The following is a 25,603-nucleotide window of genomic DNA, read 5'->3' on the forward strand; positions in this document are numbered from 1 at the left end:
GGGCTGGATGATCTCCAGAGGTCCCTTCCAACCCCATAATTCTGTGTGATTCTGTGTGGGTTCAACCTGGAGAAAAGGCAGCTCCGGGTAGACCTTATCGTGGCCTTTCAGTATTAAAAAAGGGCCTACAGGAAAGATGGGGACAAAATTTTTAGCAGAGCCTGTTGTGATAGGACAAGGGGTAATGGCTTTAAACTAAAAGAGTTTTAGTTATTTAGACAAGATATGAGGAAGAATTTTTTTACAGTGAGGGTGGTGAGAGCCTGGCCCACGTTGCCCAGAGAAGCTGTGGTTGCCCCATCCCTGCTCTGGGTGGACCTCCTCTGGCAGGGGGTTGGATTGGATGATCTTCAGAGGTCCCTTCCAGCCCCTATAATGCTGTGATACTGAGCACTAAGTGCCTTCTCATCTCGTTGAGCTGCTGAAATCTGGCCTCGTGTGTAACCAGTCGTTTCCTTGTGGGACGCATAAACGGGGCCTTAGTTCTGCCCCAGCGCCAGGCCAGCATTTGTGAAAGCTATTAAAAAGTTTGTAGATGTCAAGTAAATGTATATGATTAAATAAGTGATTCAACCGGTATAATTAACAGATGGCAGGATCAATTATATATTCATATTTCAGGCCAACAACATTTGGTAGATATAATTACTTTACAGGTGTTAACTGCCCTTTCTCCTGAAAGGAGGAGTCTCTGGGCACTAGAGGTTCTCTGCAAAGTGACTCCTGGTTAGATACCTACAGGGACATTAACGGCTCGCCTTCTGCACGGGATGCTGGAGAGAGAAATTCAGCTCCTCCGTCTGATACCAAATCTGGGGACGTGGAGGCAGAGAGCTGAGCAGGTGTTAAATCATCCCATTTCTGGAAAAAGCTGCCCAACATTACAATGGGTTTAAAATTCACTTTGACATTAGAGAGATGCAAAGTCCAGACAGGCAGGCGTTCGGGGAGGAAGAGACAGCTGGTAGGAAGAGCTCCTTTCATTTTTTTCAAAATTAGGGTGGGTTTTTTTCATATGTAGGAGAGTAAATTGCATGTAATTTGGATTGGATTCTAGTACAGATTGCGATGACTCGTGGCCAGGAGAGCAAAAGTGAATAAGTAGGTTGTAAGATTATGCTCATTTTGTAACTGATTTTTTTTTTTTTAATAGAGCCAAAAAGTGTTAATTCACTGCAGGCTCTACATAACAAAGTTTGCCAAAGCTGGTAAGTCACAAACACAGAGCACTTACAGAAGCAATGAACTGTAGTTTTTGAAGCTTCTCTGTTTTATGCCTAACATTTAGTATTTGCATTAAACGAGAGGAACTAAAAGAATCCATGGGAAATGAAATGCTTTTCATTGGCAGATAAATAGGAAGTTAATAAAATTCTGCCATTCCCGGAGCTGGAGGGGATAAGATGTACAGTCAAGAGCAAAGACTGATCTGTAATTTTCTCCTTTCTTCATGTTTGGTGCCTAGAAACTATCAAAACCTGAAATTTATTTATTGTATGAATTATGAATTAGTAGTAGTATTAGTATTATGAATTACCACTTCAGCATTGCATGATTTTGATTCAGGCAATTAGGATTTTAGCCTAATTTTTTATTTTTGTTTGGCATCAGACATTGCTATTTATTAAATATACTGCCTGCCACCACGCTCAGGAGAAGCAGGAGGACCTGGGCAGTGGGCAGTGCTCAAGCCATGGGCATCTCACCTCCGTCTCCATGGCTGCTCTGGTCTCGAGACCTGGAGCGTAAAGAAACCTTCCTAATGATTAAAGTATTTATCTCTTTCGTTAAGGTTTCCCGTAGTAAAAATGCCACATGCATTATTCCCATTATGCAAAATCCCAGCAAATGGCAAAAGGTGAACAGTCACTGTCAGGATTAGCAGAGGGGAATTGCAGCGTCATGGCATATCACATGTGAAGGCTTTTATTTAACAATAGTTCACGTGGAGTAGGGGCGGTCTCGAGACCTGGAGTGTAAAGAAACCTTCCTAATGATTAAAGGGTTTATCTCTTTCGTTAAGGTTTCCCGTAGTAAAAATGCCACATGCATTATTCCCATTATGCAAAATCCCAGCAAATGGCAAAAGGTGAACAGTCACTGTCAGGATTAGCAGAGGGGAATTGCAGCGTCATGGCATATCACATGTGAAGGCTTTTATTTAACAATAGTTCACGTGGAGTAGGGGGGAAGTAAATATCAAATCCCAAACAAATGCTATGGAAAAGGAACGCAAGAGGTTTATTTTTTTCACGTTGTGGGTTTGTTGCTTGCTCAATCATTTCATGTCCCTCTATCGCTACAGCAGCTGTTTCATCTCCATCTCTGATTAGGTATTTTTGACAGTTATAAAGTCTCGGACCATGTGAGCTGATTATAATCTTAATTTCTTTCTTTTATAACCATCAAAAAAAAATTTTTTAAAGTTTTATCCTGGATATTAGGAAAAATTTTTATACTGCAAGCGTTATGAAGCGTTGGAATGTGCTGCCCAGGGCAGTGGTGGAGGCTTTTTTTTAAAGTTTTATTCTGGATATTAGGAAAAATTTTGACACTGAAAGGGTTCTTAAGCCTTGGAATGGGCTGCCCAGGGCAGTGGTTGAGGCACCATCCCTGGAGGTATTTAAAAGCCGGGTTGCCATAGTGCTTAGAGACATGGGTTAGTGATGGGTTTTATCAGAGTTAGGTGGATGGTTGGACTCAATGATCTTAAAGGTCCCTTCCAACCCAGACAATTCTATCATTCTATGAAATGTACCATTTCAGCAAAATGATGTTCTGTACCAAAGTGGTTTGATAACCCTGACGTACTTCCAAACGGGGAGGTGCCCCCAGCACACAGAAATGCATTTTCTTGGGACTTTTTTGACAAATGCTGCTTGACTTAGGACTTGGGCGTTAGAGGCAAACGGGGCTGTTTAGACTTTGCTGTTTTCTTACAGAAGTGTCATATATGCAAAAAATGAAATCTGACGTTCTGTACCAAAGTGGTTTGATAACCCTGACGTACTTCCAAACGGGGAGGTGCCCCCAGCACTCAGAAATGCATTTTCTTGGAACTTTTTTGACAAATGCTGCTTGACTTAGGACTTGGGCGTTAGAGGCAAACGGGGCTGTTTAGACTTTGCTGTTTTCTTACAGAAGTGTCATATATGCAAAAAATGAAATCATGCTGCAGACTCAGGCCCATGGGAGGTTGAGGGAAGAGAAAGAATTGTGTGTTATGTACTACAAAGCCTGAAAGTACAGGGTGATATGAAATAAAAAGAGAAATTGTAAAAATTATTTTAAAACAAAGTACACTTGGTGCGTTCCAAAGTCCAGAAAAACTTAAAATATATGCAAATATCCCCCCCTTTTTTTTTCCTGTTAAGAGAGTATCAACCAAATATTTGGATTACTTTTTTAATTTATTCATTTGTTATCATGTGATAATAAACTGTTGAGGGCAGCTGGTTCATTATGCAATGGGCTCATACAAATATTTGGATTATTTTTTAATTTATTCATTTGTTATCCTGTGATAATAAACTGTTGAGGGCAGCTGGTTCATTATGCAATGGGCTCATAGGAGAAGTAACCAATTAAAACTCAGTTGAAGCGCCTGGAGTTGCTGTGTGATCCAGTGACAACTGCTTCCTGCTGGTTTAGCATCCAGTGGCCCGCTGAACCCACTCCCAGGGTTGGGAAGCACTTGACTAATTTTGACTATTGTGTATCCTGAACTGGAGTATTTATCTCATATGGGTTGTAGTTTTATAATTCTGGCAATTATTTAAAAAAAAAGAAATAGTTTAAGGTAGAGATTGCTTGCAGTAGAAAATAGCTTTCAGCCTTTTACTTGTTTGGGTTTATTGGGCAGGTATTTGGGGACAGAACTGGCTGGCAAAATGTAACCAGTTTTAGAAATGCAATGTTAGGGCTTTAAGAGTGATTTATTAATTCTGGCTTTGTATAGGGAATTCATGAATTTTCTATAACAACTATTTAATATGGATTGCCGTGTCTGTTGTGTGTTGTTGCTATTACAAAACTTCTAACCTGCTTTGGATTTGTAAAAAAAAAAAAATCTTTAAATTTTTCTTATCAAAACGTTCTTTTTACAAAGCATTATTTTGTTCCTTGCTTTGGGGGAAGGGAAGGAGTAATTCTGATGTTTTCCTTATTCACTGAGTTCCCCTGTGTCTGGCACACTTGAGAAGGAAGGGAACTGTGCAGTATTTGTACAGAAAACTGGGGGCTGATAGTGCCAGTGACCAAAAGTGGGTTGGAAGGGGCTGCCCAGGACATTTGATAACCCTGAGACACATCTGTCAAAGAGATGAAAGATGCAGATGGAGATACGTACCTCGCCTTCATGTGGCAAAAAGCTGATTGTGAAATGTGATAATTAATAAATGCGATAATAATTGTTCAATATACTCATTATCTACAGAGGAACTCCAAAAGCTGCTTTTTAAAGGTCAGTTTATTAGCATATCAACAAATGAAGTTCAAAGGTGTGTGTGGAAAATAAAGTGCAAAGAACAATTAAAGTCATTGTATTATGTGTTATGAATTAGCCATAACTATAACTCATAGGCTCATCCTTGAGGTGTTTGGAAAGTTTGTAGGGTGCTGTTACGAGAGAGTTTGTCTTGATTTACCCAAACTTCAGCTCCTGGCATGAAGTAGAAGAGAGTGAAAACTTGGGAAATCTTTTGAATGCAAAATTTCCTCTGCTGGAATTACATTTTATTTAAGGCTTAGTTAATTCAGCATCTAATGTCTGGATGAAAAAAAAAATGAAATTCAATTCAACAGCTTGTTTATTGATTTATAGATTAAAGTCAATTCAACAGCTTGTTTATTGATTTATAGTATTCAATGGAGAGACTGAAGGGAAACGGATGAGGAGGCAATTCCCTCCTTGACCCAGTGTGGCCCTTAGAGTGCCTGGACCTGCGACGTCTCCTCTCTGTTGGTGTCTCTTGGGTTGATGTGGGAAGGAAATGGGGAAACTGGTGCCCCAGTTGGAATTTTACATGGTGCTGCATCCTCTCTGGTTTTCTCCATACAAGACATGAGCTCTTCAGAGGTGCCCCATTCAGACCAAAGCCTGGGAGACAGGAGAGGTCCTGGAGGTGGTGGAGAGAAAGTGGAGAGTCTGAAGTACATTAATCCTGATTTTTAAAATGCTTTTCTGGTTGGTGTGAAGACTATAAACACATTTTGTGACATCTTTATGTTCATGGTGGGGGCCTTAGTTCTGTATCTCTTGTTTGCAAGTAATAAAATGTGAAATACCTTAGGTTTTTGCCTGGGTGTGGGACACAGGTGTGTGGAATTGCTCCCTCTGTATTTGGAGTTGCTGATGACATTGTTAGGTCAAATCGAGAGCAGGGAAATAGTCTTCAGCTGTGGTAGGAGAATCCAACACACCTGAGCCTTTGAGATGGAGCATTTTTGGAGTACAGGGATCAGGGTGGGACAGGAGGAAGAGGAGGGTTTATGGAGGAAGCAAAAAGACAGCAGGTGTATGGAGTCTGCTGGAGACTACGGTGAGTTTTTGGACATGTGCAGGAAGACCCTCAGCAGTTCTTGTTCTGCGACAGAGACTCTGGTAAAATGGTTTTCTGAAACTTTTTTTGGTTTTATCCATCTGGTGTATAAATGCTTGCCCAGCTCTAATTACTTACTGCTTAAATTTTTCTGGAACTAATTTGTGACCAAATTTGGCTGGTTCTTAGGGGGTGCTGGTGGCAACAAATGTCCTTTGCTTTTGTGCTCAGCCTAAGTCTGAAAAGACACAGGGCTCGTTCTTACGCCTAAATGCACTCCTGTACGGGAGTACTGAGAAGTGTGGTAGAAAAGCAAGAAACTAGGGATCCCCTTTTGTATAAACCCTCGGCAGCAACACTTCAATTTCTAAGCCATTTTTGTCTTTTAAATACTATTATGTTGATAGTGCCAGAATATAACATTTTGGAAAGGAAAAAAAAAATCAGATACAGAGTGGCGAAAGGAGAAGATTAGCTGAACCCATCTGCTTTTATTTTAGCTGTGTTGATACTCGTTCAGATATTTGAGTTACTGGGTTTTGAAAGCACTAAAGAAAAACAAGGACCACTGCCAGAGCCATCCCAGTGGTGTGTCTTCATGACCAGAAGCTGCAGGAGAGTTTTAGATGAGCAGGAGGATTAGGTTTCCAAGAGGTGCCATTATGTTTGGCCTCTGACTCTAATTCAGGTGGTCCTTGGGGAAGCTGCAGGGACTTTCAGTGAGACACTAGTCTTTAAGAAAAAAATTGTCTGATTGTTTTTGGCAGTCAAGCATGACTTCTTTTCTTGTGGTGTTTATCTTGGGAGACAGTGTAACTCCCTTTCCCACTGCATGGGCATTCTTTTTGTTTTATTTTTCTCTGCAGTTGATAATATGGCGCAATTGTCATATTTTAGTTCAGACAAATGTGTCTATATATTCCTCATTTTGGGTGACGAGCAAAGTAAATTAGTTTGCAGATAAGGTTTGCTGTCCTGCCCTTTAGCCTGTTGTATTTACCTTTAATCTTTTGCATCTTTTGATTGCAGAGTGCAATCAAAGTTGAGTTTTGAGCTGTGAAGTGAGAATCTGCAAAGGCAAGATAGCTCACTGTATAAGTTCATGATGTTACACCTATAAGAATTTTGTGCTTGCTTTAAGATTTTAGTTTGGGGGTTGATTTTTGATTTTTTTTCCTCCTCTGATAGTCTAAAGGAGAGGTAGTATGGATAATAAGGCATACTGTCTATATACATGCATTTATTTACGTTTATATTTGGAAGAAGTAGTATAGAAACCCTAAAAGAATGGGTGGGAGGTGGATCAATAGTCCTTTGAGTAGTCCTATGATAAAACCAGAGCAGTATCTAAGAGGAGAGGTGTGATTTCGTGGGTGACCAATACCCACATCTAGCATTCATGCTTTCAATGCACTGATAAAAATCTGGGGGGAATGGAGAAAAGTGCTTCAAGGGGAGTCACAGCTTGTGATGGCATCTCACGCTGGGTGACTTAGAGATCTCCATCCTCTCAGTCTATCAGAGAGAAGGCAGGAGGTGAATATACAGTAGAGAGGGGGGAAATAATGCCAGGTACAAAAGGCCTCTTTCCTCTAGAGGATGGAGAATGTGAGGACCTGGACTGGCTGCGTGCTGAGGTCAGGCCCAGTCGAATTAGAGATAAGGCACACTTATTTATCCTTAACAGTGAGGCTATTAATCACTGGAACAAATTACTGAGAAAAGTGGTGGGAACAGGCAATTGCCATAAATTATAACTCCCCGAGGAATTACCACTGGATTCAGGTATTGGTTTCACCAAAGAGGCATGTTATGAGATCCAAATATATTATCGGAAGGAAATTGCACTTGAGCAGTAGCACAAGCCGCGTAGCACCAGGAGATCATCAACGATCATCAACGGTGCAGCTCCATAATTGTCATCACAGCTACGGCTCTGTCATTTGTTTTTACTTCATAACAGTGTCATTAAAATGATTTCTCATCCTCCTGTCCTTTTTCAAGGAGTGCTAAGGGAAAGTTGTTGGATTTTCATACTCAAATGGAGATGGGGGTAACAGAAATTTTACAGCTTCGCTTACCTTTACAAGGAGTCAATATCATTTTGTTGTTGATGTGATCTGGTATCTTTGGGCTTCATTCTCTGTCTTTCTCAAATGCCAAGTGCTGATTGTTAGACTCGGGCATTGAGATTGCTGTGTAAGCAGGAGGCTGCAGGAAACTCTGGTTCCAACCACTTCTGTTAAAGGCAAAGCTGTTTCATTTGTGGGCTTTTTTAATTTATATTGATTTCTTAGGAGTCTATGCGTAACTTCTTCTTCCAGTATTTTATATTTAGGTAAATTTGAATTGAAGTAGGATCTATTAATCATGATAGCAATAATTAAAACCAACCAAACCACCCTTTCTAAGAGAGATAGTGGTTTTCCTAGAGTGCTACTCAGTCATGACCCGAACGAAATAGCCAGGCAAGAATGAGAGTTCAGAGCCAGCACCCATAAAGAAACCAATCAGACATTTCAAATACGTCTCCTTGGGGATTTTTGTGTCTAGAAAAAAAACACCAACTGAATTTAAATGGAGAGTAGCTTAAAAAAAGCCCCAACAAGTTCCTCAGCAAATGAAGGGAACTTCGTTTTGTACCCCATGCTTTAAGTAGGCAGCAGCGCTTGTGCTCAGAAGAAGACAAGCGGGCTGTTGTCCCTTTGGGATGGATGGGACTACTCATGGTTCTTGAGGGATGCATTCCTCAGGAGCCAGCTTGCGAGTAGAGCAGGGATTTACATTCTTTGTAGAGAAATTGTAGAGCTCTGATGACTTTTTCTTCGGAACCATTCAGGAGTTATGCTTGAGTTACCTGCGTGCTCTCTGTTCAGAGTCTGTGCCCCCTGTCCTGCAGACTCTGTGTCCTTTGGATAAGCCCATCCTGCAGCCCTGGCAGAAAGAGCTGATGACAGACTTCGTTACTAAATAAGCCAGTTTGCCCTCTCAGTAACCACCTTGATTTAAATGCTTAGCTGTGAAAATCATATATTCTGTCAGTCTCCTCAATCTGTGTACAAAGCCTTTGCTGAAAACCAGTTAATGCAGGTGACTCCTTTTGTTGTAATGCTGAGAAGAGCCCTGCCCTGCCACGGTACTGACCGCTTAGAGATGACAGCAAGAATTTCATTAATTGTCCCGGTGATTACAATGGCAGGACACATCACAGAAGTGTAAGGACATTACCCAGTTTCTTACATGCCCCCGATATGCAGGATTTTGTCTGGATGTCAAAACCTTGGCTTCTGTGCCGTGTACATTCAGATTTAGACTGTTGGCCTTTGCCATCTTCCTTTTCATTTCATGAAGAAGCAAAGGCAATGTAGGTACTTGCATCGCTGCATGGCTGGGATGACCGAGTTCTGGTTCTGAGGTTTATTATAATGTTCACCAGCAGTAAAACCCAACCAACCCCTCCAAACAAAACCCAAAACAAACAAAAACCCCTATTTGGCAACAAATTTCAGGTAGGTATGTATAGTAACCTAAAGGTTATCAAACAGGACAACCCCAACCCACTTTGTTTAGACATCTGCCCCTTGCCAAGTGGCTCTAAATAATGGTGGAAAACACACAGAGTCCACTGAATTGACGTGTTCTGTTCTCCAGCATCAGGAGGAGAGCAAAGAGGAGACCTGAATTTTTCTGTTCAACATTTTTTTGGCACATCTAATTCACACGCAGCAATTAATTAAAATTATTTTTTTTAACAATAAGCAATGCTTCTGATATTCTGTGAACTGTGTAGCTGTGTGTCAGACAAGATGAAATAAGGTGAAATTTGAGTGAAAAGCTTGCAGTCTTGCCATCGACAAGAGATCGCTGCCGGATGCTGTGAAGCACAATTGAAAAATTCTGAGGGAATTGTGGGACACTGCTCTTCTGGCTTGTTCCAAACACCAAATAGTTAGGAATCAGCTCAAGCCTTGAAGTTGGATTTATATCTCCAATACATCTTCCATGCCTGCTGTCCTGAGAACGGGTTACAATCTCCCTCCTTGGAGATACTCAGAAATAGGCTGTACAAGATCCTGAGCAATGTGATATAATTGCTTTGGGCTGGAGGTCGGGTTATGTGACCTCTGGAGGTCTCTCCCAGGTTGAACTGGTTTATGATGCTGTGATTCAATCTCTCGTCCAAGTCAAAAGCAATAAGCGAGGGGCTGCTGGGAAAGGCAAACATGTATTTGGGGTTTTCTGTTGCTTTTTTCAGGACATGTCTTTGTTAGATCTCAGATTAATAATGATAATAATGTTATAATTTTGCCTGAGTGTTAAAGTAGCAGGTGAACTTGGGAAGGCAAGAGCTGCCATAATGTTAAGGTTCCATTTAAGGAGAAAGGGAGAAGATGGTTCTGAGGAACGTGGCCCATGGGTGATGAAGGCTGGCAAAACCAGGGGGTGTGGGTGGGTATGAACATGAATAGTGACGGCAAAAGGCAATGCAAAAGTTGTAAAGAATCAGGTGTATTTGGAATAGAAGTAAAAAAATAATTTCATTACCAGTCATAAAAGTCTTCAGACCAACTCTGAGGAATGTTATGTTTCTAGACATTCTACAGCCGATCCTCAGTCCTGCAAATGATCATGGTTGTCGATAAAGGTTATGAGCTGGTGGGTTGATTGCAGTGACAAGAGGGGATGGTAGAAGATTGCACGTGTGCTCATTATGCCAGGCTCCAAAAGGTTAATGGTTAGCTAAGGTGTACAAAAAAATGTAAAAAAATTACAGAAGAGAGAAGCTGGTTCTAAAATTGTGTAACAGACACTCAGGAGAATTTTAAATCCTTCCAGTAATAAGTTGGGAGGAAGGGATTGTTGTGCTCTTTATTCTTAGGCATTTATTACGCTCAGCAATAAATCTGGTTTAAATGACATAATGATGATGTCCAGCAATTAGCCTGTGCTTTCACATTAATACTGCTTTTGCCCGCGTGGCCTTGACTTGACTAATTGGGCGCCTTTTCTTTTCACTTTCTGCTGTGATTGTGCACTGGCAGCGATTCAGCGTGTACAACACAGGCATAAAAACCATAACGTGATGCTCTGCTGACTGGGGGGGAGGTGAGTGACACCTCTGGGGTGGCTGCTCCACTCACAGAATCACACAGAATGCTATGGAGTTGGAAGGTACCTCTGGAGATCATCCAGTCCAACCCCCCGCCAGAGCAGGTCCACCCAGAGCAGGTCCCACAGGAACGTGTCCAGGTGGGTTTGAATGTCTCCAGAGATGGAGACTCCACCACCTTCCTGGGCAGCCTCTTCCAGGGCTCTGCCACCCTCACAGGAAAGAAGTTCCTCCTCATGTTTAGATGGAACTTCTCATGTTCCAGTTTGTGCCCGTTCCCTCTTGTCCTGTCACTGAGCACCACTGAAAAAAGCCTGGCCCCATCCTCCTGACACCCACCCTTGAAGTATTTATCGGTGTTGATCAGATCCCCCCTCAGCCTTCTCTTCTCCAGGCTGAACAGACCCAAATCCCTCAGCCTTTCCTCATCAGAGAGATGCCCTAGCCCCTCCTCATCTTCATGGCCCTTTGCTGTACCCTCTCCAGGAGTTCCCTGTTGGAGCAGCCCCTCAGTGGGTGCTGAAGTCAAGACAAAACTCTGCTTTTTGAAACAAGAGCTTTTTGAAAGTCAGAATATTGTAAAATTACGGAATATGAGTGACAGCTCAAACTAGGTAGGTCTCTAGGTGGGTACCTGGAATAAGAAAACACATCATGAGGAGCGGCCGCTCCTCCCACAAGCCCAGAGCTAATCCTTTACCTTTGCATGTGAATGGAAAGTAGGTTTGTTGGGTTTGCATTTAACAACACCATCTGTTCCGTATAAAGCAAGATCAATTGCTCATTAATTAATCACTTTTTATAAAAACACCTCCTTTTAAAAGGAGTATAAGGTATTATCAACAGCATCTAAAATTGTGTGTCTTTTGGTGCTTCCAGTGAGCCACCAGGTTTGCCACCTCTTTCTGTTACCACTCCTCCAGCTTTGCTCTCCACTCAAAATACTCTGGGATCATTTTTCAGGAGCATTTATTTTTGTTTTTTTGGGATCATGGAATAAACCAGAAGTGTTCAGGAAGAAGTTTGCAAAGAGAAAATTGTTTCAAAAATAAATTGCCTCCCTTTACTTGCAGGGTGAGTTATTTTGTATTTTCCAAGTTTCTGCTTAGGCAGGAGACAATAGCTCTGAGAAACACTTGCTGGCTGGAAATAAAGCAGCAGGGCAATTTCTTTAGGGGTTTTTATGCAGCTAAATGTTAAATGGAAATATATTCTTTAGATTTCACAGCCTGCTTGAGAAGGCACTTCTCCAGCTTTGCCAGCAAGACTTTCCTGCTGCTTTTGCATCCTTTGTCGCAGGGACCCTGGTCCAGGGTGGAGCGATGGGGAGCTCGCTTAAAATACACGGGAAGCTTTTTTGTTGTATAAAATACCTGTAAAGAAACACCAGCTTAAGGTCTGCTGGAGGCACGTAAAAAGATTCTTTATACTGGAACAGCTATTGCATTTTGATAGTTACTTGGGATTGATCGTTGACCAAGAGATTGTGGGGGTTTTTTTAGTGATAATTAGTTGGGCTTTCATAGGTGACCGAGTGACTTAGCTAATGAAATTTCATCAAAATGCAAAGATGGTAAAAATTCATGATAATCAGGTATCTAACTTAAAAAAGAATTTGCCTGTTGGCACCTTACCAGCATTTGCAGAGTTCTGAGTACCTTTGAAAAGGGTTTCTGATTTTCTTCAAGATTTTAATGTCAGAGGAATTCTTCTTTGCCCACCTGCGTTATTTTTGTCTTCATTGATGAAGAAAACAAGCTCACTTATATTTTCATCTTGCATTCTTAACTTTGTATGAGCCAATGAAGAAAACTAAGCCAATTCACTAAAAAAATTTCCAGGTGCTTAAAGAAAACTTTTCTGTATGACAGAAGCTACAGGTTTGGTTGCTTGGAGTTTAAAAAAAAATATGAAAAAAGATAATTTCCAGGTGCTTAAGGAAAACTTTTCTGTACGACAGAAGCTACAGGTTTGGTCGTCTGGAGTTTAAAAAAAAATATGAAAAAAGATAAATACCAGGATTTTTTCACTGCCAGGACAAGAGACATACAGCAGACTTGTGATATGTGCACAAGTATCTGTGTGTGAACAGACATATATATGTTAAAGTTTTACGTGGGTATCATAATTACTGCCTGCAGTTTTCAGTTCTTAGTCATCAAAGGTGAATGTTTCCTTGAATTTATTCACAGTCTGAGTCTTTCTTTTGTGCTTAATATTTGTTTATTACAGACTGTGTTCCACATTTGGTCACTTTATTTCACATGGTGATATTTATTTTTCCTAGCTTGAAGGACTGAAATTTTTTAATACAGGAGAAAAGGAACTGAAGCTTTAATGATTTCCATAGAAAACTCTTGGTTTTCGTATCCACACTATTCCAACTTAGGCCTTTTGTGTAATATTCATAACATCCTAAGCTCCCAAATACATTGTTTGTAAACAAAACTGTAAGATGTTTAAGAATGTGCATTGGGGAGAAATGAAAAATGAATCATCTCAGCAAACTGATGATTTATATTTAACTAAATATTTGAAAATGTTTTCTTCCTAATGATGAATGGTTAGTTTCACTGTTAAAGTGGGTGAAGAAGCATGTGTGTGCTTAAATATGTATTTTATGTCTTTTAAACATTATTTTGAAATATATTCTTTATCCTATAATTGTTATTGATTTAGGTGATGAGCCTTCCATTATGATTTAATATATCCATGACACTAATGTGGAAGTCAAAGGTTCATTTTTCCCCCATCACTATTAATTTTGCCATTGACTTTACACAATTAAACTTCACCATTGCAGTCCTGGGCAGGTTTTCTAGGAATTTTGTGATGCCAAGCCTTCCCTGTGTTTACTGTCACGGTCTGTTGCTTGTTGACATCCTTATTCCTGTTTTGCCCCACCAGAGAAGTCTGGTTCATCTGGAGGAATGAGATGACAGAGCTCATGGCAGCTTTTCCTCTCTCCTCGTAGACTATAGATCTCCTTTAAATTTAAACTCAGAGGGAAAAAAATAAGGGAAAAAGAAAAAAAAAAAAAAGGAGGATTTTTGCAGCTAAGTTCCTTTAAATTTAAACTCAGAGGCAAAAAAAATAAGGGAAAAAGGAAAAAAAAAAAAAAAAAAAAGGATTTTTGCAGCTAAGCTAAACTGGAAGAATCAATGGAATTTATTATCAAGGGATGTCTAATCTCAAGCTAATACAAGAATTCACAGCTATTGATTACATGCTAAGGATCCACAAACTGTTAATCATGCACTGAGGCAAAAGAATAAACATACTGTCAAGAGAGAATGGGCAAATAATTGTCAGTAGTGCAGTTATGTTCATCTCTCTGCCACGCTCCTGAAGCGGGGACAGTTACATTTTGCAGCTAAAAAGATACTCCTAAAATATATTGAATGTCCTTTCGTTGCTACTGAAACTAGTACAGTGCAGCTGATTATCTGTGTAATAATTCAGGTGTTTTCTTCAGCTCCCCGAGGTCTGTGGTCAATAAGAGATTTGTAAGCTGGTTTAATAAGTCAGGCGCTAGATGAAGTGAACAGAGGAAAAAATGCATAGATTTTCATGCAATTGCATTATAACAAAATAAATCTGTAGCGCTAGTACAGTATAAATGCCATTGTTTCATTTCTTGTGGGTTCATATTTCATTGATAAATAAGATGGAGCTACTAATGTACACAAAGTGGGTTCTTTTTGTGTTTGCATCCATTTTTGTTTTGTATTCTGGATGTGGTACACCTCTGAGAAAGGAGATACCCAGCAATCCCTTTGATTTTTATTGTGGGAATATATATGTGTATATAATGTATGCAAGATGTCTATATTGATCCTGTTGGTAACATGACATGGTGTGGGTTTGGCCTGGATGCTCGTAAGTAGGTAGAAAATAGTCCCTGACTGAAGGTAAGTGCTTCAAGAACTATCATTAAATGGTTGTTAAAGGATTGAGGCCAGCGCTATTAATTGATTTTTGCCTTTAACTCTAAGCTGGCCTTTAACTCTGCTTTAAAAAAGGCCAAGATCTGCCAGAATTACAGGCAAGAAACTTGAATGGAATTTACAAGAATGATCCTGTCCTAAAAGACGGGCTGGTTCAAGGAAACCAGACTGAAATGCGTGGCATTCTTGGGATGCCTGAACGAATGGGGTCTTCCTGCATTGTCATCATACTCTTAAATAATGGAGTTAGTGGGACTTAGTCTGAACTAAATTCTTTTGGATTTGTGGATTCATAATCCTTGAAGCACAGGGGTTTCATCATGGATGTTCTAGGGCAGCTCACATCACCTGGGGGTTTTTCTTAGCTTTGTCCATAACTGAATTACAGGGTGCTCCTGTGCCAGGCAGCAGGGCACCCAGGGAGTGACCACTGTCCACGCACATCCTGCTTGCCCAGACCTTGGTTATTTCTTGAAATACGTAACTCCTGTCCTTTCAATGAGTGATAAACTTCCATATAGCAATCTTAACCCAGTTTCTGATGTGAATGAACTTAGTATCTATAGAAAGCCTTTCTGCATGATTCATCACTCACTAATTACAAAAGTAATTAAGAGTAACGCACCCAAAACAAGCCCGTGAGGAATCTTTGTTTCTTGTTTTCTAACTGCACATTTGGCAGCTATTCTGCTTTGGGCTGTACTTCCTCCAGTGGTTTGCACTCGTATCATTCCTCCATGCTCTTATCAGGGATCTTTTTAGAAGAATTCTTTACAGCAGCAAGACTGTAACTTTTTTTTTTTTGAGTTTTGGGAACATTTTGTTTTTGTAGGACCTCGCGTGAACCGAGGAAGCAGCAGGAGCCAGAGTGACATCTCAGAATAATCCTCTTTTATTTCCCACATGCCAAGGAGAGACCTATCCTGGAAAGGTCAGGAGAAGCCACAGGACAGAGAGGCTCATGTTCTCATAAAGAAAAGGCTGGGGAATTCCAGTGGCTGTTCAGGCTGAGAATATTAGCAGAAAAATGAGGACATTTTTTTTCCTGTGTCATTCTTGTTTTAAAATGTAAGGGCAAGGTAATTAAAGGAGCCTCTGTAAGAAACACTGTGTTTTAAATTACAGGGTGACTAACTTAAACTAAATTTGCTCTACTTCTTTAATAATTGTCGTACATTGGCTTTTATATGTCAGAGTTTTTATTTAATATAAGCCCCACATCTCTCCACAGTTGCCTCAAACCTTATGCAAATTTATGCATTATCTTGCTCTCCGAGTCCAGTTAGTTTTCGCCTCTGGTGTCACCAGCGAAGGCGACCTGGGTCACTCTTAAACCTGAGAAGAATTTCAGTCGGTGTGGTTAAAGCAGAAACATGAAGTCAGCTCCTCCGTGTGATGCCACTCCAGGAGGGGTTCAAGGGGTGGAGGGAAGGATCCGAAAGCCAACCCCCGTTAAAGAATTGTGCACACAGAGGGTATATAGAGACTATGTGGGGGTCTTCGAGCAGCACCATCTTTATCTGAGATGTTTGTCTGATTGTTTCACATTTCATGCAAAAAAATGTGTCTGCTGGTCAGAAGAGCTGATTCCCCCTCCCCTGCCATGTAAATGGAGATGAAATTGTGTCTCGTAATCAACATTTCCTGCTTTAGCAGGGGAGTTGGACCAGATGATCTCTAGAGGTCCCTTCCAACTTTGACAATTCCGTGATTCCGTGAAATGGAGATGAAATTGTGTCTCGTAATCAACGTTTAGGATTTCTGAGGAAAGGCAGCAAAAGGGAAGGACTTGTCATGCTTTGCTAGCCTCGTTTGGTGGGATTTTTGTCACAACGTTGGGACATCTGTTTGTCTCTGGTTGCTAATATGTTTTATTATTAAAAATGGTCCCCGAGGAGATGCGTGCTCTCACCTTGCTGTGTCTGCAGCTGTGAGGGCTTTTGTTTTCCCCGCCGTCTCGGAGCAAGTGAAGATAATCTCTGCCAAGAGCCTCCTGTATTGACCCACGGTATCACATGTTGCTTATCAAGCACTAGAGAAATTGAATTTCATTTTATCTGCTATCTGGAGCGTCTTATTAAATCATCCTGCAGTTGAGAGGTGGGGTGGGGTCAACAGGTTCTGTCTCTTTTGCCATCTATCCCTGGGTTATTAACCTTTGGAGAATTACTGAAGCTGTTCTTTATTTTATCCTATAAAGTTGGGTTAAATCTCCTTGATCCATAAATTGTTGCGAGGGAGCGCCACATGAATGTGATTCTTTTCCTTAATGCAGTTTCTGGGCAAGGAATGAGGATTTATAATCTGTATAAGTGGGGAGAACTCTTCTGTTATTCTGGTTTACCTGTTGTTTTGATATTCTCCCAAAGCCTCTGCTTTTAATGGGTTCAGGAAGAGTAAGAACAGTCAGATCAGATGATGGAGCTGAGTCAGCCTAGTGGTTGTTTGCCAAGAGCTAAAGGGAGGGTGAGGAGGAGGAGGAAGATAAGGGAGCTGGGCATTGCCAGGCATTGAGGAGAGAACCTGGCCACCAGCAGAGGTGGGAAGGGGCTGGAGGTCCATCTGGAGCAGCTGAAGGAAGGCTCTGGCAGAAGGGACCCTGCCACCAGCAGAGGGGCTGGGCAGGATCTAAAGGTCAACCACCACCACTAAATCCTCCATGAGCTTCTTGCTGTGTTTCAAAGACATGGCTCTGCCAGCCAGGATGTTCACGTTTAAGAGCTTGATACAGCTTCTTGCTGTGTTTCAGTCAAAGACATGGCTCTGCCAGTCAGGATGTTCACGTTTAAGAGCTTGATACAGTCAGAAGATACTGAATTTCCTGCAGCAGCAGAAGCCCTGAGTACCTTCTGCTGTCGGAACTTCATCCAGTCTTAAATGTATTTTCTGCTGGAGAAAAAGGCTTGAAAAAATTAATTATGAATACCCCCTGCCCAAAATTTTAATTTTAAATACAAGATTTAATGCAAAAAAACCCACAAACTGTTTCACTCAAATTTCAAGCTCTCAATCAACAAATCTTTCAAAATGAATAAACCAAACTATTGCTTTTCAAATCACTTGTCCTTATGCTCAGATATTCACTCAGTGTCTGGGCGCTGTTATGCTTTTCCAAGCTTGTTCTAAGAAAATCTGCCAAAAACCCCTCTTTTTAAAGTAGAAGTAAAGTTGTGGAGTAGAGTTAGCATTTCTGTAGAAGCCCTGGCAAATAAACTGTAGATGAGCTCTCTGAACCGGTGCTGTGTGCTGGTGCTGTCTGGTGAGCACTGGTGAGCTGGGTACCCTTCAGTTCTTGTAGGGCCCTGGCAGTAAATCACTTTATAGCTTTGAACAAGGTATTAATTCAAGGAAGAAGGGAGAAGTCGTGGGCTGGAATGTCCATGTGTGTTTTGGATAGAAGTTCTAGGTGTGACAGCCATTGGAATGGGCTGCCCAGGGAGGTGGTTGAGGCACCATCCCTGGAGGTGTTCAAAAGACGGGTTGATGTAGTGCTGGGAGGTATGGTCTAGTGATGGTGTTGCTTCTTCTTTGTTGTGTGGGTGTCTGTTTTTGTCAGTGAGGTTGATGGTTGGACAAGATGATCTTTGAGGTCCCTTCCAACCTAGAAGATTCTGTGATTCTGTGACCGAAAGATGGGAAAGGTGGGAAAACAACAAGTAGGAAAACAAGATGTGAACTGATTTCTTGGGATTCCGAAAGACGGGAAAGGTGGGAAAACAACAAGTAGGAAAACAAGATGTGAACTGATTTCTTGGGATTAGTAGAACTGAAAACCTATCTGGAGATTAGAAGAGAATGCAGGAATTGAAATTGAATCCCAGTAGGATCAAGGAAGTGTTTTGGTAAAATGCAAACCTTCAGGTGTGATGGGGAAAGGGAAAAACGGCAGATGAGCATTTCTTTTTGCCCCCATCGAGAACAAAGTTATTCTTAATGAGATGCTGAGATTTTTGGGAAGCCTACTCAAAAATTCAGTGGTGTTTTATCTGAGAAAAATAATTATTGGAAGATTGCTTTCTGCGGAGGTGTTGCAGATGGAGCCTTTGTGGTGTGGTAGTTTAAAACAATTGGTCTTTACCTCTAGAGATCCCCGAGACAAATGTTGCCCAGAAGCAAGAGTAAAATTGTGTTTTTTAAAGCATCGTTTCAGGAGCAGTGGGACAGTTGGCAGACTTTACCAAAGCTGTTGAGAGACTCTGCAGACTTTAATTACCATCTCAATATTGCAGAAGTTGTTTAATTTCTGCCAAAGGAGGCAATAGTTGTGAGAAAGCGAGATCGCACTCTGTCTTTCATTCTTTCCTGTTTGACAGGTGAATAAAGGATGCTTTTCAGTATCTCCTCTGATACTGTGACACATTTGTAAAATTTGCATAGAATTGTAAAATAATTTTTCTTTAAGATTAGCAAAGCTTTTATTTTTTTTCTTCTTTTTTTTTAAAGCACCAAACAGCACAGTGTGAACGCAGTTTAAGCCTCATCGTGAAAGAAGCAAGATGAAAATCGAGTGTGTTTTCTGCTGCTGATTAGTCGGCTTTGGGCATTAATAGTGTCAACCTTCATGGCCAGACAACACGTATTAAGTTGTGTTTATTTTAGAGGCTCCCATAAATTTTAAATTCAGATTTGAATTTGTCTTTGGGTGGTTGAAGGGACAACAGGGATTAAAGGAGAAATTTTTAAAACGGAAAAATCATTCCATTTTAGAAGGAAAAATAAGCCTATAATGCCAAACTTCCTCGGTGAAGGATATGTTTACTCTTTTAGGCCTCAAACAGTAAATCAGAGTCTGTATAACTGGGTTTTTCACTGTCATGAGAAAAAGACTGATGATAGTATTTTTTTTTCCCCTTTTAGCAGTTCTCTTCTTCTGTGACACCGGAGTGTTTGGGTTTTTTCTAAGTGCTTGCAGTAGCCAAGGAAATACGGATTCTTTGAGGACACTTACTGCCTCCTTCAGTAGATGGACTGTGCTGCTGCTTGCTTTTTTTTCCCTTTAATGACTGCCTCACCCCTGTCTGTACTTGCTAAAGCACCAGACATTGTTTATTCTATAAAACCCCTTTTTTTCCCCTCCTTCTCTTAAACTCTCTTATCTCTCAAGGACCTTTTCAATGCTATCGCTCAGCTTCAGATCTCTATTGTCACAGCGTACAATGAGTTCAGAAAGCTACTGCCCAGGAAGTCTACTTATTCCCTTGTAATTTTTGCCATATATGTGATAAATCGGGGCTTAAGGGCAGAGGGAACAGGCTTGTTCAAAATCTAGGAGGGGAAGGATAGATCATGGAAACAAATAGGCACAATTTTTAATCCTTAACACTCATCCTGTTACTAGGAATACCTTGGTGTTATATTTAGAATTCGGTTGTTTTGATGTTTGAAACTAAATGTTTGCAGTTTGTCTGGCAAAACCGCGTGCCGAATAGATTGGGCTGATTCACATTTCCTTCTTTCAATCCACCATCTGTGCGTTTGGCTGGCTGTTGGCCTGGTTGGGACTCTCGTTTCACAAATGCAAGTTACAAAGAACTTGTTGTGCCCAGACAGAGAAATCCCGTGCTTCGCTTCCTTGAATAATCTCAACTGCTTTGACCTTCCTTACACCAGCAAGGACAGGAGCTGGAGCTGTACCTACAGCAGGCTTGAGCCTCCCTGATGAGGAAGGATGTATTGGCAGGGTGTAAAGATCCCCCTGGTGTGCATTTCCAGTGAAACTCTTGTAGATATAGTCATGGTCATGGTTTTCATTGTGTAATTGTTTTAATTAAGTTCAACGATAAAAGTTAGTCTTGCGTGAGGAATGGACGCGCTGGAGAGAGGGTGAAAGATTGATGGCAGCTTGGGGAGCTTGATGGCAGCTTGGGGAGCTTCCTGTCCTCTGCTGGTGGAAGAGCCAGTATGAGAGCATCCGAGCTCGGGTACCAGGTCAGACATCACGTCCCAGCAAGGGCTTGGGGACCCGAAAGAAGCAGGGTACAATGGGAATATCCAAAAGTACTTCTGATAATATTGCCGAGGGGTTTTTGCTTGAATGAATAGCTTCATTACTAAAATAATAAACAGTAATTAATATCTGCATCATCTCTGTAACTGCTAGCTTAGTAAGGTAATTAGCGTAATTAGTTTACAGCATTGCTTGGTGACGTGATAAATCAGAGTGGTGAATGTTGACTCTTCACCACTGTGATGTATTATCTAATTTGTGCAGGTAAAAAAGAGAAAAAAAAAAAAGAGGTGATGGGGAAGTCAAGAAGGGAAGCCAGCAGTGGCAGCTGGGTGGCCTCTTGGTCACTCTTCTTGCATCTGCTGCTCGTATTCTCAGTTGCTTTGAATTGTAGCACTGTTAATTAACAGTTCTTTTTCTCGCTGTTACCAAGTCTTAATCACTGATTGAAACCTGCAAAGAGAGACTGGAGAAGAATGAAGTGGAAAAAACAGAGACTGGCAGGTTTTTTCCCTTTGGGGTACTTGTACAAAAAAGTCTGTGTTTGTTGAGCGTCTCCTTTGCTTTCACGTTCCTGGAGGTGTCATCCACCAGTTACACAGTTCAGTGCAAGGACGAAGAACGTTAACGATGTTTTTCTTCATTATGTTCTATTTTCTAGAGCCTATGAGAACCCCGAAAACGTTGAAGATTGCTGAGATCCAGGCCAGACACATTGCAGTGGACTGGGAGTCCCTGGGCTACAACATCACTCGGTGCCACACCTTCAACGTCACGATTTGCTACCACTACTTCTGCGGGCACAACGAGAGCAAGGCGGACTGCTTGGACATGGACCCCAAAGCGCCCCAGCACGTCGTGGATCATCTGCCTCCCTACACCAACGTCAGCCTCAAAATGATCTTAACCAACCCCGAGGGGAGGAAGGAGAGCGAGGAGACCATTATCCAGACGGACGAAGACGGTAGGCATAAATAAATGCTCTGATGGAAATTACATTCCAGTCTCAATGGGTGGATGGAAATGGCTTTGTGTGTTACAGTATGTGTCCCAAGGGGTGGAAATTGTATTGTATTAATGTATTAATTAGCCCTAAACTGGTAGCTTTAAAAGTATTACAGCTGTCACCCTGCATATACAGCCCAAAGTGTCCGTGTAGCATGAGTCATACTCAATCTCTCTCTCGCAAGAGCAATGGGGGTGGCTTCCCAGTCGCTCAAAAAAATGTGCCAACACAGGCGACACGAAACACGTGGTGGTGTTAGGGGAGGGTTTCTTCACACTATTTGGTGTAGTATTTGAACATTCATTTAATTTTGTAAATTTATATTTTAATCACAGAATCACAGAATCTTCTAGGTTGGAAGGGACCTCAAAGATCATCTTGTCCAACCGTCAGCCTAACTGACAAAAATAGACACCCACACAACAAACAAGGAGCATCATCACTAAACCAGACCTCCCAGCACTACATCAACCTGTCTTTTGAACACCTCCAGGGATGGTGCCTCAACCACCTCCCTGGGCAGCCCAGTCCAATGGCTGAGAACCCTTTCAGTGAAAAAATGTTTCCTAATATCCAGCCTGAACCTCCCCTGGTGTAACTTGAGGCCATTTCCTCTGGTCCTGTCACCTGTGACTTGGGAGAAGATTGAGTTCAAGCTTAAAGACTCTATTCAAGACCTAAAACCTCTTCAGCAGATACATTTGAGCAACAATTTCTGTTGCAGGTTACAGTATATGGTATCTGTTAACTGTTTGAAAGCCACCCATTAGACTAAAGTATTGTTTTGACAGCTTGGGAGTTGGGCTTGATGATCGTCACAGGTCCCTTCCAACTCAAGATATTCTATGATTCATCTATAAAATGCTCTCGGTGAAGTTTCATTGACAAGACAGTTGAACTTACCTTAGTTGGGAAGAAATAAAGAACAGGTGTAGATGTTAACGGTGAGATGCAGTGGTTAGGCTATGAGTCTTGGTACGAAAGAGATTAAAATAATAGTAGATATTTTTCAATATCAATATTTAAAATATGAAATATGGTAGTAAAGGGTAATTTTAGCTTTTTTTCCTTATATGTAGATTTTATTAAAATATTCACAACAGCATAATGAGACTAGACAATATCTTTGGTAACAGAAAAAAATACTTGGACTAATACAAGGATGTAGATGCATAAGAAGATAAAACTGAAAAAGGTGGTGTGTTTGCCTGTCAAATGGAGGAGGGAGTATTGCTTTATATATGGAGAGCAATCAAGATTAGAATCTGGTACCGCTTTTTTGCCATATATTTTCTATTTTACAAGAAATAGAACAGGAATATGTTTTCTGTCGCAATAAAGAAGAGAAAACAGCTTATTAAATAGGCAGAATATGCGGAGGCGGAGGCAACTACAGGGACAATAGGTGTGTCACGTGAAGAGCTATTGGCAAGTACAGAATTAGAATAATTCATGCAGATCAAATTATGGCATTACTTTTTTAAAAAGTTAACTATAAATATAGTCCACGATTAATTATTTATATATCTGTGCTTATATTATAGACACTTGTGGTTGATAATTTCATTAAGATTAAAAAAAAAAAAAGAAAAAAGTAGTAATATTTTCTGCTGATAGAAAATGGATTTATTTTTCTTTTAACCTGAGTTTTCAGGTTATGGTTTCTGATAGCCTTTATCTCGATAGACATGTGGAGATGGTGGCTGGTCACCGTAGCAGTGCTTGTCAGGAGCAGAGTCAAGTGCATATATATTTTGTCTCCTGGCTTTGTTGTGGTTTATTCTTGGGAAATGATGCACCCAAGGCAGGTTTGGTCTCAGCCTGGCACCCCGGTGCTACCAGAGAACTGGGCTAGACTCAGCTTTGGTGCCAGCGGTACCCTGGTGCAGGAGAAGTCTCACCCAGTGAACAAAAGCTGCTGAGGTGAACTGATCTCGAGCAGATGTTGTTTTCAAGGAGGGATTAATACATTTTAAAAGGTGCCTATAGTTAGACACGCTGGTGTCAGCAATGCTTGTGACCTGAAGATTACCTCTTGTGAGGTCTGCTCAGTGATGCTATCGGAAATGAAATGCAGGTTTTTAATTGTGCATTACTGATTGACTTGGAAGCCAATGTCCATTTTCTCATGTATTTCAAAGTACGGAGCACACAAGCAACATGTGCTGGTTTAAAATTAACCCCATGCCCAAGTGACCAAGTATCTCTCTGAAACTGCTTTAAGACACAGTTTGCAGCCCAAAGTGGGACTCAGACTCACAAGAAAAGACCTACATGAAGATACCTGAGTCTGTGCTCCACATATTTCACATGAGGTTGGAAACAGCCATTCCAACCCCAATCATTTCCAATCATTTCCATCATGATTTTTTTTTTTGGCAGGTTTTGTAGAATGAGCATGGTGTTAACTACATGGTGGGGGCATTATCAGCGATTCATTTATGAGGGGAAAAACAGAGGGATCACAGTGTTTTCCTGTATTTTTGCTAATACCATTAATTATAGATGGCCACTGATTACACAACAATCTGAAACTGTGCATTTACGCCGTGGGCTTTTCATAAATAGAAATTTTGAAAACTCCAGATGACAACAACAGATAATTAACTTTTTGTTAGCTTTTCTGTAGCACAGCATTCTTTCCAATGCCATTCTTTCTTACAAGGGCCTGCTAATCAAGTAAAAACTTGGCAGGCTGTTGGACTTCAAGGTGTCTACTCTACATTTTCTGGTCTCTCTTCGTCTTTACCATTTTGCCCTCATCTGCTGCTGCTTTGTCCACCTTCCCCATTGCATCCAGCTCTCTCTCTGTCCCTTTCTTCTCTTTTTTCTTTTTTTTGTTATTGTTTTGTTTTAATCTTTCATCATTCTGCTTTTATCATTTCACCTCCTTCCTTCTGCTAGGAGCTTTACACGTATTTGACCTTCTGGGATTCCCTAAATGTGGAGGATCTCGGGCTTTTGCGAGGCTCAGGTGTGAGGCAGTGGGGACCTCAGGTTTTCTTTCACAAAAGTTCACTTTTATATAAGGCTGCGGTGCTGGGCCAGACCTCCCAGAGTGGTGAGTGATACCTGGGCAGTGTTTGGAGCAGAATTAACTCAGGAAACAATTAGCAGACCAGGGTAAGCTTCAGAAGCTGTGCTTCAGACCTTCATAGCCATGGCTGACAAATGAAGAAGGTTTTAGTGACTTGTAATTTGGTATCTGCGCGACAGCAAAACCAGGAATATCAGCCTGAAAATAACCTCCCTTCTGAGCAGAGCTAGATCTGAACACTTGGTGGTTTTAAGTATTTCTATTTCACTTGGGGAGATGGAGTTAATCTTTAAGGTATATTATAGTGTATAATACAGCAGAGCTACATTCCATGTAAAAATTAAGCCCTTGAGCAGTACACTGTTAAACAAGTTGTACAAAAAAAAAAAGATGAAAACAAGGAAATTTGTGAGTGTTTGGTGGGTGAAACACCATCTTTGGCTTTGGGGAGAGACCAGACCATCGCTTAGATTTGGGAGAAAGTTCCTCCAAGTGCTTGGGCGCTGGGTGTTGCCTGCACCGTGACAGGGACCTGCTGCTTCAGACCTTCATAGCCATGGCTGACAAATGAAGAAGGTTTTAGTGATTTGTAATTCGCCTTGGATGGGGGATGGAGGATTTGATGGAGGAAGAAGAGGAAGGCTTGCACGATCTGGGGATGCACACGTGATGGGCAGAGACGATATTTGGTGTTTCGAACCAAGTTCAAAGACCAGCAGTGGATTTATCCCTCGGCGTAAATCAGGAACGTGTGCCCTTCTCAGAGCTGCTGGCTCACAGGGACCCTCTTAAGAGCAGTGGATGGTGAATGGCATCAAGGTAGATAAACCCGAATTTTAAATTGGAAGCAGGTGCAAAAGGCAGTGGGGGGAACAGTGACATTAGCTCTGAGAGAGCAGCTACGGAGAAAGCAAATTGTGAAACTCCAAGTGTTCCGTGGTGGTTTTATAACTAGTAAGGGAACGTGTCAGGGAACAGCAGGCAAACAACCGGTGGAAAAAGATCACTTGGAATAG

At 41.2% G+C, this 25,603-nt stretch overlaps 1 protein-coding gene across 12 annotated transcripts in view; it reads left to right on the plus strand.

The window, feature by feature from the left end:
* PTPRK (protein tyrosine phosphatase, receptor type, K) overlaps positions 1-25,603 on the plus strand; it is a 353,816-nt gene that overhangs the window by 231,626 nt on the left and 96,587 nt on the right. For all 12 annotated transcript variants that reach the window (XM_014942619.1, XM_014942624.1, XM_014942626.1 and 9 more), the window contains exon 7: positions 21,206-21,508. In XM_014942619.1, the coding sequence (XP_014798105.1) occupies positions 21,206-21,508 (303 nt within the window). The remainder of the gene's footprint in view (positions 1-21,205; positions 21,509-25,603) is intronic.

Source organism: Calidris pugnax, unplaced genomic scaffold, assembly GCF_001431845.1.
Source record: "Calidris pugnax isolate Ruff unplaced genomic scaffold, ASM143184v1 scaffold86, whole genome shotgun sequence".
Classification (NCBI taxonomy): Eukaryota; Metazoa; Chordata; class Aves; order Charadriiformes; family Scolopacidae; genus Calidris; species Calidris pugnax.